The sequence below is a fragment of the Neovison vison genome, chromosome 12, assembly GCF_020171115.1.
Source record: "Neovison vison isolate M4711 chromosome 12, ASM_NN_V1, whole genome shotgun sequence".
Classification (NCBI taxonomy): domain Eukaryota; kingdom Metazoa; phylum Chordata; class Mammalia; order Carnivora; family Mustelidae; genus Neogale; species Neogale vison.
In genome coordinates this window covers 57,881,577-57,896,143 of record NC_058102.1, presented here as the reverse complement: position 1 = coordinate 57,896,143, position 14,567 = coordinate 57,881,577, and the positions used below count along the sequence as shown (strand labels likewise).

At 39.6% G+C, this 14,567-nt stretch overlaps 1 protein-coding gene across 1 annotated transcript in view; it reads left to right on the top strand.

The window, feature by feature from the left end:
• Nucleotides 1-14,567, top strand: part of PLBD1 (phospholipase B domain containing 1) — a 53,345-nt gene that overhangs the window by 14,753 nt on the left and 24,025 nt on the right. The window contains exons 3-6 of the mRNA XM_044227933.1: nucleotides 4,452-4,535; nucleotides 5,885-6,023; nucleotides 11,961-12,101; nucleotides 12,539-12,683. Of these exons, the coding sequence (XP_044083868.1) occupies nucleotides 4,452-4,535; nucleotides 5,885-6,023; nucleotides 11,961-12,101; nucleotides 12,539-12,683 (509 nt within the window). The remainder of the gene's footprint in view (nucleotides 1-4,451; nucleotides 4,536-5,884; nucleotides 6,024-11,960; nucleotides 12,102-12,538; nucleotides 12,684-14,567) is intronic.

The window sequence follows — 14,567 nt, the reverse complement described above, 5'->3', positions numbered from 1 at the left end:
CATTCCTTATAGTCCCCAGAATCTTGAAGGGAATGAATGTGTATGAGGTTAGGTATTGTGGCAGGAACAGCTGAGACACTGTGATAAAGAGCTTGGTTTAACTACCGTGGAGGAAATAATTTGCTCTCTCCAACCTATGACATACTTGCGAGGCCAAACAAAAACATATAAAGAAATATCTTGAAATCTTCCATCATTTCATTTGAAGTGTTCAGTCATAAGTTGTTTCCTTGAACCTTACAACACTCTCCAGAGAACAGCTGGGACCCGGGCCCAGCCCTCGTGCTTTTTCACGAAGCTCCAGGCCATCCACAGTCCTGCCGTGGCATGGTTTTCCCACAGGGTACAGTGGAAGCAGTAGGTCCAGCCGGGCCTCAGCCTGGAGGCAACCCTAGACCCTTCCCGGGCTTCTCTCACCGTCTTGTCCTTCCTCATGCTCTCTCGCCCGGACCCATCTCCTGAGGAGCCGCTCCCTGTGGGACACTGCCATTACCATGCAAACATGCCTTCTGGGTGGGCTCCTGAGCCCTGCCATGCTGCCCTGTCAGCCTGTCACACATCCCTTTCCAGCAACTCTTACACTGCATTCCCTGAGAGCCAGATGCTGCCTCTCCCGTCTCCACCACCTGAAATATTGCTCGGCCCCCTAGGGCCCATCTCACATGCTATCTCCTCGAGGCACTTCCCGATTCCATTCCAACTGGATTGAGCTCCCTCTCTCCCCTCCACCATCTGTTAGTGCTTACTTAATTACATGCTGATTAGGTTTAATTGAATCCTGTGCTGTTCCAGTTCTTTAGGGATGAACCAAAAGCATGAGGTACTTTTTTCCATGTAATGCAGTGTCTGGCAGCCATGGCAAAATGGAGCTTCTTCCTTCATTTTTTGACTTGGGCTGGCTCCCTAATCAGAGTAGCTCATGTCTCACTAATGATGGTAAAGCTGATAAATAGTCCTACATTGGTTTTAATAAAATGAGTCATGAAAGCTTTCTGGAAAGAATGATGATGAGGGTGTGAGTATCAGGTCTGCTCCAGTTTTCAATAAAGTGGCTGAGCCTGTGTGTGGCTGAGGCAGCTGCTGAAACATCTCTGGAATTATCTAGTAGGAGCAAGCCACTTCACTGCAACAAACACATTACCTGCCTTGTGTTGGACTCTGGGGAGGGGGAGAAAGAAATGGGGTGGGTTAGAGCTCCTGAGCACACTCTTTAAAGAGAACTCCATTTAAGTTAATATGTTGACACAACAGTTGGTGAAACTATGATGAAAGGAAGTTCTAGCAAGATTATGGCACAAGTAAAGGAAGTAGTCAAAGGTGGTTTCTTTTTTGTTTCTGGTCTACCAGGAAATACCTCAAGAATCTCTGCCATAACCCGAACTTGCTTCTTTGATGTTAGAAACTCAATGTGCTTCCCATTCAAGATGGTAGGCAAAGCAAAGATAAGTGAGACACATTCCCATCCTCAAAAATATCAAATGGCCCAAGAAGTAGGAATTATTTGGATCTTCCCATGAATCACAAGGTGCTGCTGCGTCTGCTGATGACAGCGATGGCAATGACTAAACCTTAGATGACATTTAAAATGGGCCAGACACTGTTCAAAGCATTTTACAAGTTAAATTACTCCCATTACTATTGATGTGAACACTCGAGCACAGAGAAGTTAAGTAACAAGCCGAAAGTCACAAAGCTAGTAAACAGGGACCAGGTTGTCCAGCAACAGAGTTTGAGCAGGCATGGACATGTATCCATGTAAATGGATTGCTATAGGAAATTCTGAAGGAGCTTGTTTTGGTCTCAGACCCAGAAAGTTAAAGCAAGTAGAAAAGAGTAGAAGACAGGACCTGACAAGTGCTGATAGGGTATAAACATGACACAAAGAGACCCAGGGTAGGGTGGGAGTAAGTGTGTCTTTCCTAAAGGGAAGCAAAGTCTCCCCCAACTTAGGATGAAACTTACTGACTTTACACGCCGCAGAGCTGAAATTAACAACACATCCATGAGGCGGACTTAGCGTTAGGTCTGCATGATGAGAATTTGGAAGCGTGGAGAAGTTGGTCATATTGCCTAGAAGTAGTGAAGTCAACCTTTGAACTCAGAATTCAGAGTCTCTACCCTTAACTGCTGTCCTATATGGCTCTACCATGCCAAAGTGTAGGATCCCAGACCCAGGGACCAGAGAAGGGCCTCAACCTGAGGAAAGTGGCCTGTGTTCCTCAGGGCGCCTGAATGGGGCAGGATCTATGACCTCAAGGTGGATGTTTCTCTTTCTCTGCTCTGTATGGCAGAACAGGAAAATCCCTAGCCCAGTTACCCATCTATACCTCCACCCATCCTGTCGTTCTGTGGGCATCTTCAGCAACCACCCCCGAGTCAAGACTCTTGTCTTGGGACTGTGGACATTATGGGTGGAGTAATTCTTTGTTGGGGGGGGGCTGTCCTATAGATTGCAGGGTGTTTGGTAGCCCCCCAGCCTCCACCCACTAGATACCAGCGGCACCTTCCACACACACACACACACATACACCCCCTAGTGTGACAACCAAAAATGCCTACAGACGTTGTTGTGGGGCAAGGGCACAGGGAGAGCGAGAATCTCAAGCAGGCTCTGTACTGAGCACAGAGCCCATTGCAGAACGTGATCTCATGACCCTGAGATCATGACCTGAGCCAAAATCAAGAGCTGGACGCTCAGCTGATTGAGCCACCCAGGTGCCCCGACAATTTTTTTTTTTAAGATTTTATTTATTCATTTGAGAGAGAGAGAGAGAGAGGATGAGTGCAGAGAGGGACAGAGGAAGAAGGCAAAGGGAAACAGATTTCCCCCTGAGTGGAGAGCTGGACACAGGGCTCAATCCCAGGACCCTGAGATCATGATCTGAGCCGAAGGCAGACACTTAATCTACTGAGCCACCCAGGCACCCCCACATTTAATTTTTTTAAGTAAGTTTTACTTATTATTTATTTATTTATTTATTTATTTTCTAAAGTAAGTTTTAAAATAAAGAATCCCAAATAGGCAATAATCTGGGGGGAGGGAGGGATGAAAATTAAAATAATGAGAAACCATGTTAATTGTCAAAAATTAAAAAGTCTGATTATACCAAGTGTTGGTGAGGTTGTGGAGCCATAAGAAGTCTAATATGTAGCCGGTGGGAATATAAATGGGTACAATCACTATGAACAACCACTTGGCAGTATCTAGTAACTGTAGATAATATAGGATATTCATCCCTGCAATTCTACTTTTATATATAGTAAATATATTCCAGAAGAACATGCAAATATGTAAGAAGAGACATTTACAATAATATTTGAAGTTGCATTCATGAATTCTTATATACTAATACCATGGAATACTATCAACAGATGAAAACAATAAGTTTAAATTGCAGATGATAACAATGTGTCATGGTGAGAGAATTACATGTTAGAGTGACAGTATGATCTTGTTTATGATTTCTTCAGAAACCTAAGTAATACTGTACCTTATTTATTATTAACTCTATATCTGGGTGGAGGGGACAGCTGGATGGCTCAGTTGGTTAAGCATCTGTCTTTAGCTCAGGTCATGATCACAGGGTCCTGGGATCGAGTGCCGTGTAGGTCTCCCTGCTCTGATGGGAGCCTGCTTCTCCCCTGCTTGCCACTCCCCCTGCTTGTGCGCCCTCTTTCTCTCTCTGACAAATAAATAAATAAATAAAATCTAATAAAATAATAAATCTATATCTAGTAATGGTATAGAAACATGCATGAGAGTAATAAATCACCCATTCAAGATTGGAGTTGCATCTGTGGAGAAAGGTGTGGAATTAGCATCGGAGAACTGTACACAAGGGCTTCAGCTGTAATGTTGTTAGGGTTTTTTTATGACTTTATTTTTAAGTAATCTCTACTCCCATCATGGGACTCGAACTCACAACCCTGAGATCAAGAGCTACAGGCTCTACTGACTGAGCCAGCCAGGCACCTCTCTAATGTTTTATTTCTATTTAAAACTGTAGGCACAAACATGGCAAAATGTAATGACTTTAATAAAGTTGCATAGAGGTACTTGGGTGTTGGTTTTATTATATGTTTTTCTCTATGTTGGAGATACTTCTCAATTTTAAATTGTACTTTTTTTTTTTTTTTTTTTTTTTTAAGATAAGACAGGGGCTCCTAGGTGGCTCAGTCAGTTAAGTGTCTGCCTTCAGCTCAGGTCGTGACCTCAGGGGTCTAGGATCAAGTCCTGCATGGAGCCTGCTTCTCCCTCTCCCTCCCACTCTGCTTGCACTCTCATTCTCTCATTCTCTCTCTCTCTCTCAAATAAAAAAATCTTAAAAAAAAAAAAAAAAGATAGACCAGGTTTGCAATAAGGGGACTTGATAGTCCAAAAATTGTATAATTTGCTATGATGGACTGTCCTAGGAAGAAAAATAGAAAGTAACCATTTTCTTTTGTTTCAGACACATGTATGATCACTTCATTAACCTCTACCCACAGCTGATTAAGAAACCTTCCATCGTGGATAAAGTACAAGATTTTATGGAGTATGTATAATAGCTCTCCTCTTGCCACTGAGACTGTAGGTCCTGAATCTGTCATTGCAAACAACAATTTTTCCTTCTGCCAATTTGTTTTTCTATCTCTTAGGAAGGACTAGTCCTGCCTGTGGCTGGTCCTATAGTAAGGTTTAGCACATTTCGGTAATGACATGAAAACTGGTTGCAGACAACATGTCTTCTAACTTGGGCTCTTTCAAAGGTCAGGTTGAATGTCATCATCGATTACACATCTGGAGGAAGACACATCAGTGTAAGGAAGGCAAAGTTAAATGCCTGGACTGCTTCCGCCCTAGGATCCTTCGGGGATCCCTCCTGCTCCCTCTCTGAGGTGCTTCTGTGTCATGGGCCTGAGTTCCCATCTTAACGGGAGCCCTGGCTGTTATCTAGTTCTTATTCTTAATATCCTTGGAGAACATGGCCATTGTAATCAAGTTTTCTGAAGACTTAGTAATTCTCAGTATTAAGAAAAGTTGTTTCCTATTTGTTTTATATGTGGCATTGTTTTATACTTGTGACTGTGATTAATTTGGGGACCACAGGGCTCCTGGTTTGGCCCTCCAAATCATACACTGAATGCTCAAGTCCTACAGGACATCATTAAAAATTATTGGGCTAGATCTCATGAAGCAATGACCTTGTATTCTAAGACTGATTTGGAGAAAGCCAGAACAAATCAGAAATAACTTTCAGTATACAAAGTCATGTCAAATCATTCCCTTTCTAGAAAGTGCAGAGAACTAAAAGAGAGACAGAATGGAAAGACTATAAAGAAGAGAGACAGAATAGAAGGAGTATAAAAAACAAGCCTGTCTTGCTAAGTATACTAGGACAGAGGTGTTGAGGCAGTTACTGGCCACAACTGAAATAGAATGAACCATAAACTATAAAAACAATTGGAGAGAAATATAGACATATATCAACTACCCTGTCCTTAGGAGTTTTTTGTTGTTGTTCTTTAACTTTATGACTTCCATATAAAAAAAGTTAATGACTTATCCATACTGATTTAGTGAGGCATTGTGGTTTTGTATGAAATACATATGGATGGCCTATCCTTGACTTTTGTAGATTTCAGTATCACGAGAAGCTAAATGTTATACCTAGATAGAGCATGCAGAGAGCTATCAAGAAAGAGTCATAGTCCAAGGAAGAAATCGAAAATCTTTTAGGATTTGCCCGATAGCCTTTCAAAGTGATTTGGATGTTACAAGATCCAGAATGTAAATTACACCACCATCAGTATCTGAATATATAATCTCTAAATGCCTCGGCTTGATTTAGCTTTAGATGAGCAACCATGGAGATCTCGAGGGCAAATCTAATTTCTCTTGCAGGAAGCAAGATCAATGGACCCGGAAAAATGTGAAAGCTTACAAGGATGACCCATTTTGGAGGCATACAGGCTATATTATAGCACAGATGGATGGGCTGTATGTAGGAGCAATGAAGAGGGCCAAGTTAGAAAGGACAAAGGTAAGATTTCCAAAAAGTTGCTCAGAATTTATGTTATAATTTGGCAATATTATTGCCAAGGATATCAAACATTGAAAATTATCTTGAAACTATGACAAGAATATTGAAAGAATGGCAAGAATACTGAAAATTATCTTTAAAATAACATTGCAACCTAGAAACAGATCAAATTGGGACTAGTGTATCTTGCACACAAAAACACTGTCTTGTTATATGGCTAGCACCTGAGTCAGGGACACAAAATTCAAGCTTAATACACAATCTCTATCTCTTTCATAATACTGTGCTCTGGAATAGCTTAAAGAATGTACTGAATCAATGTACTGGCTGTTAAACTAATCTAATAAAGTTAGTATTTTAGGTGATAGAATTGTTAAGGCAAAATGTTAAAGTGTACAAGTTCTATGGTTCCCAGCCTCTATAACATCATAGTTACAGTACGTCATAATATTTCAAAAAGCTTTACTGAATCATTGAAGATTCAAAGATACCATTTAATATACTTCCAAAAATTATGGAGATTTTTTATTTCCTGGGAGTAATACACACATACATACACACACAAACACACACACACACTGGAGATATATATATATGTGTATATATATTATATATATGTGTGTGTATATATTATATATATTATATATATATGTGTGTGTGTGTATATATATATATATATACACACATACACACACACACACACACACACACATTGGACAAAATATACAAAAAGACAGTTCATAGAAAAGTGATGCAAAAAATTCTTAATCATATGAACCAAGCCTTAGTCATAAGTTTAGAAATACACATTAAAACCATCCTGAAACATACTTTCTCTACTTTCTCACTTGTCTATTTGGCAGAAATTCCAAAATGTGAATGCCTACTCTGCTAGCAAGACTAAGGGAGAAAAAAGCACTTTCCCAAAATACTGGTAGTAATGCAAACTGGTATATTTGCTGTGGAGAGAAAACGTGGCACTCAGCATCCGAATCGTCTACTCATTTACCCTTTAATCTAGGAACCCCACTTCTACGATTATCATCAAGGTTCACAGGCAAAAACTCCACATGGCTTATGTGTCGACCTCTTCATTACAGATAATTTGTAATAGCAAAAGACTGAAAACAGCCAAATACATAGAAGACTGGCGGCGTAAATGATGTGGCTGTAACAGGAATGAAGTAGATTTCCAAATACTGTTACGATGTGAGGTTTGGGATCTGTTATAAAGTATAAAAAAGTAAGGTGAAGACCAGTGTGAATTGTTTGCTGAATTTTATGTAAGAAATGGAAAGATAGATAGATATAGATTTGCTTAACTTTGCAAGAATAAACAACAATGAAAGCATAAACCCAAAACTTATAAAAAAAGAAAAAGAAAAAGATTACCTACCAAAAAAGGAAGAGAAGAAAGGGGAGGGAATGGGAATGAAAGCTACATTTCTCTAAATGTACCTTTATATATATTTTACTTTGGAACCATGTAAATGCTGTTCATAATTATAAAACAAAATTTAATCACATGGAAGAAAAACAGTCCCTAAAATCTTAAAATGAATTGATATGAATATATCTAATGATATATCAAAAGTTCATGGCATAACCACACAGAGAGTGGTTATTTCCAGTGACCTTGACTCAGTCATTACAGTACATCCTTAACGGATAGATCCTAAGGACAAGAACTGCCACCATAAAACAAAAACAAAACAGCCTTAAACAGTAATTCAGGGGCGCCTGGGTGGCTCAGTGGGTTAAGCCGCTGCCTTCGGCTCAGGTCATGATCCCAGGGTCCTGGGATCGGGCCCCGCATCAGGCTCTCTGCTCACCCGGGAGCCTGCTTCCTTCTCTCTCTCTCTCTGCCTGCTTCTGATCTCTCTCTGTCAAATAAATAAAAAATCTAAAAAAAAAAAAATTAAAAAAAAAAAACAGTAATTCAGTCAGCTCACTTTATCAATACTATTAGTGTAGTTATTTTAAAATTTTATAAATACAGTAAGATAAAGCAAATAAATATGGTGAATATCAAGATTTTCAGCATATTGGCACCTGGGTGCCTCAGTGGGTTAAGCCTCTACCTTCGGCTCAGGTCATGATCTCAGGGTCCTGGGATTGAGCCCCACATCTGGCTCTCTGCTCAGCACGGAGCCTGCTTTCCCCTCTCTCTGCCTGCCTCTCTGCCTATTTGTGATCTCTCTGTGTCAAATAAATAAATAAAATCTTAAAAAAAAAAGATTTTCAGCATACAAAAAGCCAATGAAGTAGAGGTTTCATAGTTTTTAAAGTTGTTAGATAGGCAGGAAATCATTACTTTTAGCTTCCTTTTAAAAAATACATATTTTCTTGCTTTTCTCCCTTGAGAAGGCTTAGAAATAATGAGGAAAAATAGCTTTGATCCAGTAGCACTGAGCATCCTCTAGGAGACTATGTTTTAAGGTGAGCAACCGTATCTCAAACAAGACCAAAAAAGTACTAGCCACGAAGAAAAATATAAATTCAGCTAATTAAATTTCTTTTCACCAGAAGAACTATACTGAAAGTGAAAAAATAACCTACAAACCAAGAGAAAATACTTACAATACATTTAATTAAGAAAGGGTCTGTTTCAGAAATGCATAAAGAATAGCAAATAAATTTAAAAAAAGAAAATACCCAATAGGAAAAAAGGCAATGGGCAAAAATATCAACAGGAATTTCCCAGAAAAGGGAACAAAAATGGCCCATAAAAATGTGGAGAAATGCTTAATTTCAGTGAGAAATACTGATGAAAACCTCAGTGAGGGGGCGCCTGGATGGCTCAGTCAGTTAAGCGGTTAAGTGTCCTCCTTCAGCTCAGGTGTTGATTCCATCACCTCAGAGTGGGGCCCCAGGGGAGTCTGGGAAGTCTGGTTCTCCCTCTCCCTCTGCCTATCCCCTGCCTGTGCACTCTCTCTCTTTCTCTCTTGCTCTCTCCCTCTCTCAAATAAATAAATAAGATCTTTAAAATATAAATAAGTAACCTCAATGAGATTCTATTATACACTGGAAGTGGGAAATTTTAACCACTGCTGGATTGCGTAAATTGTTCCAACTGCTTTGGAAAAGCAGTGAATGTTACTTGAAACATTTAAAGATAACATATGTTCTATAGTGTAGCAAATCCACTCAGATTAAAGATATTCTTATACGTGGGGGGGGTGGCCTGTGTATGTAAAAGTTCACATTACCATTGTTTTGCCAGAAACTGGAAACACTCCATGGTACTATATATTCATGTAATTGAATACCTCATAGCAATGAAAATAAACGGGCTGTTTCTACACTATCAACATTGACAAATGTCAAAAAATAATGTTGACCAGAAGAATGCATACAGTATGATTCTATTTATACAAATTCAAAAGGAGACAAATTAAAAAATACATTGTCTAGAATGTGTACACAGACGACAAAGTAACAGAAAAGCAGGTAATGAGCCACACAGAACTAGCCCAGTGGTTACTGCTGGTAAGGAGGGAAATGCGATTGGAGGCTTTCAAGGCATAGCTAATGTTCTTTTTCCTAATCTGTCAGGTGGGCTGATAAGTGCTTTTTCTTCCTTTTAGATTGTGCATATACATCTTTATTCTTTCATATGTATGGTATCATTCTTAATTTTAAAAAAAGGCATGGGGAGCCTGCTTCTCCCTCTACTGCTCCCCGTGCTTGTGCTCTCTTTTTTTCTCTCCCTCCCTCCCTCTCTCTGATAAATAATAAATAAAACATTTAAAAAATAAATTAAATAAATTAAAAGGCAAAATATTAAAGGCAAGTTGAAAACTGAATAATATTTGCAATTTCTATCAGACAATGAACTAATCTTAATATAAAACGAACTCCTAAAGGTTAATAAGAAAAAGGATAAGAAAAATAACTAAGGCAGATGAACAGTTCATCAAAAACCAAATCCAAAGGCTTTTAAACATGCTCCGCCTTACTCCTAATAAAAGAGTTGCCAGTGTAAACTGCAATGAGACACTGTTTTTCACCTATCCATTTGGAAATAAACTCAGTGTTTAATGTTGAGGCTGGAAGAGTGTCTTAAAATAAGCCACATGAGGACAATTTGGCAACATCTATTAAAATCAAAGTCACTTCTAGGTATCTATCCTACAGGTAGTTCACACACATACAAAATGATAGGTCCAAGATTGATTATTGTAACATTGTTTATAACAGCAAAAGACTAGAAAGCCCCTGGAAGTCCATCAATGTAATGTAATGTATTTAACGTAATATAATTGTATTTTCAATATAATCCTGGTCTGAATTAATGTATTCCATTTACTGGAATACTGTTTGAGAGAATGAGGAGGATTTTCACATCTAATATGGGAGGTCAACAAACAAGAGAAAAATATCAAGGTGAAGAGTAGCGCAGATAATACACTACCATTTGTGTAAAAATGTATTTGTAATACACATTAAAAAGTCCAGAGAAGGACATAGAAATGAATAAAAAGTGGTAAACTGGAGACAGAGTGGTTCCTATGAGAGGATTTCCACTACAGATTTTATCATAATTTTTTTCCTTTTTTTTAAATAGCTATAAATTCTTTTTTTTTTTTTTACTTGACAGAGAGATCACAAGTAGGCAAAGAGGCAGGCGGCGGGGGGGTGGGTGGGAAGCAGGTCCCCTGCTGAGCAGAGAATCCAATGTGGGGCTCGATCCCAGCACCCTAAGACCATTACCTGAGCTGAAGGCAGAGGCTTAACCCACTGAACCATCCAAGCGCCCCTTACCATAATTTTTTCTTAACTATCTATTTATTTGAGAGAGCGCGAGAAAGAGGAGTAGGGCCAGAGGGAAAACCCCAAGCAGACAGCCCACAGGTTGCAGAGCCTGATATGAGGCTCCATCCCATGACCCCAAGATCATGACCTGAGCTGAAATCAGAAGTCTGATGGTCGGGCGCCTGGGTGGCTCAGTGGGTTAAGCCGCTGCCTTCGGCTCAGGTCATGATCTCAGGGTCCTGGGATCGAGTCCCACATCGGGCTCTCTGCTCGGTAGGGAGCCTGCTTCCTCCTCTCTCTCTCTCTCTGCCTGCCTCTATGCCTACTTGTGATCTCTCTCTGTCAAATAAATAAATAAATAATCTTGAAAAAAAAAAAGTCTGATGGTCAACTGACTGAAACACCCAGGTGCCCCATCATAATATTTTATATCTGGAATAATGAAAGTGTGACTTATTCAAAGGACAACACAAAGAGAATATGTATATAAATAAATAATCAGGTTCTGGCTTTTTTTTTTTCTTTTCTTTCCTTTTCTTTCTTTCTTTTTTTATGAACATGTCACTTTTTTGTCTTTCCACCAACTCTGCCTAAAAGCCAATTTGTAGATGCCCGACCCCAGGCTACTCTGGTGGACTGACTCTTGCAGGAGCAGTGCTCTCTAGTTGGCACAAAGTTCATGTTCAAGTCTGATCATTGCTTTGAGGTAAATGCTGTCGAGCCAGTCAGATCACACGAAAACCAAACACGAAATTAAAATGCATCTTAGTTGAATATTTTGCTATAAAGCAGTGATTCTCAACTATCAGCATTCTCCCTTCAGAACACAGTCAGCAATGCCTGGAGATGTTTTTGGTAATCAAAACCGGAAGGGTTTTACTGATACTAATGGGGAGAGGCCAGTGATGCTGCTAAATATTTTAGAGTGCACAACCCCCAAAGAGAAAGAATTATTTGGCCCCAAATACCTCAAGTATTTTGGGTATCAAAACATGCCAAAACATCTCTTACAGACCATAAGGTAATAATTATTTTGTAAGCTACAATAAAATCTAGTGCATTTGTTCCATTAGGGACCCTTCCCAAAGGAATGACTGAATGGATCCCTAACAACAGGAAAACAAGAAAATGACATCCAACTATCAAAAATCACTGTTAAGAGCAGTCTTTGTCTTTCCCCAGCCCATGACCATGTTCCAGATTCAGTTCCTGAATGCCGTCGGAGATCTGTTGGATCTGATTCCCTCGGTTTCTCCCACAAAAAATTCCAGCCTAAAGGTTTTCAAGAGATGGGACATGGGACATTGCTCTGCTCTTATTAAGGTAAGACATAGCAGCCTCCGTGTTTTTCCTTGCTCTGGGCCACACAGACTTTTTCTATATGTCAACCCAAGTGTGGCCACATCTCAGTCCTGGCTTAAACCAACTATCAGCTCATGTGACCTCTATCTAGAAGTTAAGAACTAGAAGGAGCTGATGGAGGGAATTACAAGTACAAGATGGTACCTCTGTTTCTTCTACCACTCCTCCCGCGCCATATGCACCTACCACTCCTACATCTGAGAGTCTTCCATTTTGGATATTGGGAGGACAGAGTCTGTTTTATGCACACTAAAGGTTAATGTTGTGCTCCTTGGCCGTATTTTCTCATAATAAATATGGCAATGAACACCCAAATTGACACAATCGCTGTACACTTCCTATGCCTATAGGCAGTTACCTATACACCTCTTCGTCATTCACTATGATTCTGGCTGTAGGTTCTTCCTGGATTTGAGAACGTCTATTTTGCTCACTCAAGTTGGTACACATACGCAGCCATGCTCAGGATATATAAACACTGGGACTTCAACATCAAAGATAAAGACACCAGCAGTAGTCGCCTCTCTTTCAGCAGTTACCCAGGTAAATAAATTTAGAGGGACATTGGAGTACTCTTCCATATTCTTTCAGAATGAAACCTTGGCCATTCAGAGTAACTGGAATGGGAGAAGAAACCTTTAGAGGTTAGTATGCATGAATGAAAGTTGATGTTCAAAATGCCTTTTGAAGAAATACAGCTCTAATGCTTTTATGTAATGGAATGGTGTGAAAAAAGTTAATAGCTGCCAAAAACTCACTTCATCAAATGCCAAGTGAGGTACGAGATACTTTCCTAGGCTCTGCGGTGGAAGCCAGGTTGGGCAACAGAGATCCTGCTCTCAGTGTTTCCTCAAGAGCCTGTTTCTTTTATTCATCACAGTATCCACAGAACTTAACTTAGTGTGTGGCACCTTGTACTTAATTTTTGTTGAATGAGTGGATGAATGAATGCATAAGCTTATAAATCTTACACTAGAGCAAGATAAGTACTATACAGGTAATAATGGTATTATTACTGGGTACTGTATGAGCTACAGTGGAAATGTAAGGAATGTTAAGAGTATTCAAAGGAGGGTCAGCTCATACTGGATTGTCAGGGAAAGGAAAGAGGCCAATACTTGAGATAAACCATGAATGATGCCTAGAATTTGAACAGTGGGATGGGTGGGAAGGGTGGTCTCTGTGAAGTAGGAGTTGCAAGCTCCTGTTCTTAAAGGGGCCAGGCAGATGATGTAAAATGGATAAAGGGGGGCTGGTATAAGAAAATGAAAGTGAAAACAATTGCAACAAACACATGACCCATTGAAAGGGCGCCAAGTGCTCAGCTCTCACTGAATGTTGTCACTCAGCAATATGGCGGTCAGTGTTGCCAGATCCTCCAACTTCTGAAGATAAAAATAGGGATGTAACAAAATGCACTGTGTGAACCTAACTAAACAGTTCTGCTACCGGAATGACCCTCTCAGGTGTAGGTTTGGAACCTCCTCAGGGAACATAATGGGTAAAGGCAAGGGGAAAATTCTTAACAAACATCTAAGAGTCCAACAGCAGATACAAGGTGGACAGTTTTGACTTTTAATTACATATTTGTAAAATACAACCACCTGTTGTATCTATCTACCTTTGTCAGAGTTATCATTACCCCTTCTGCTGTTATTATTATTCCTGGTAGTATTAATACCATCCTATTATAAATTCTGATCAGTGACATAACTTTGTATTGTGCTGTCCTTGTGACCCGATCCTTCCTTTGAAAACACTTTGATTCCATCTTTGTCATTGCTCGCTTAATTGTTTTAGTATTGAGGGGGGCTGGGCACTCCTTTCTCAGAGTTAGACTGTGTTTTGATTTCTTTGTATTCCTTTAGACTGCAATTTAAGGACAGCACAAGACCGAGGCCAGTCAAATACTCATATTCTTCCTCTTATTTGCAATAAAAGGCAATGTTCAGATGTTACCTGCACTACTTTGAAATCTCTGCAGAATGGCGTTCTTCTGTAGTCTGAATAATCCTGGATCCCTAAGGTAGTGATGGGGAAGGACATGGAGGAATTTCCTATGAAACCTAAGAGTCTGTTGACATTTGTATATATGTATATATCTTTCCAGAAAGATAGATATGTAGATAATAGAGGTTTTTTTTTTTTAAGAGCATTTAAACTGAGAGAAAGCAATACTTTTTTTTTTTTAAATCCAACATGTTTTTACAGGAGCTAATGTAGGAATATGATTCATATTTTCTTTCATTGGACAGTTTTGTTCTCAGCAACAAACATGAAAAATGTGGAGGGTCTCATCTCTATTACAAAGAATTGTTTGATTAAAGGATCCACCCACCACTTTGGGTTCATCCAATATGTATGGAGTTAAGCTTTGCCGTGAGCTTCATCTCTTGTGCACTGCTGATCCCAGAGCAGAGCTGGGTG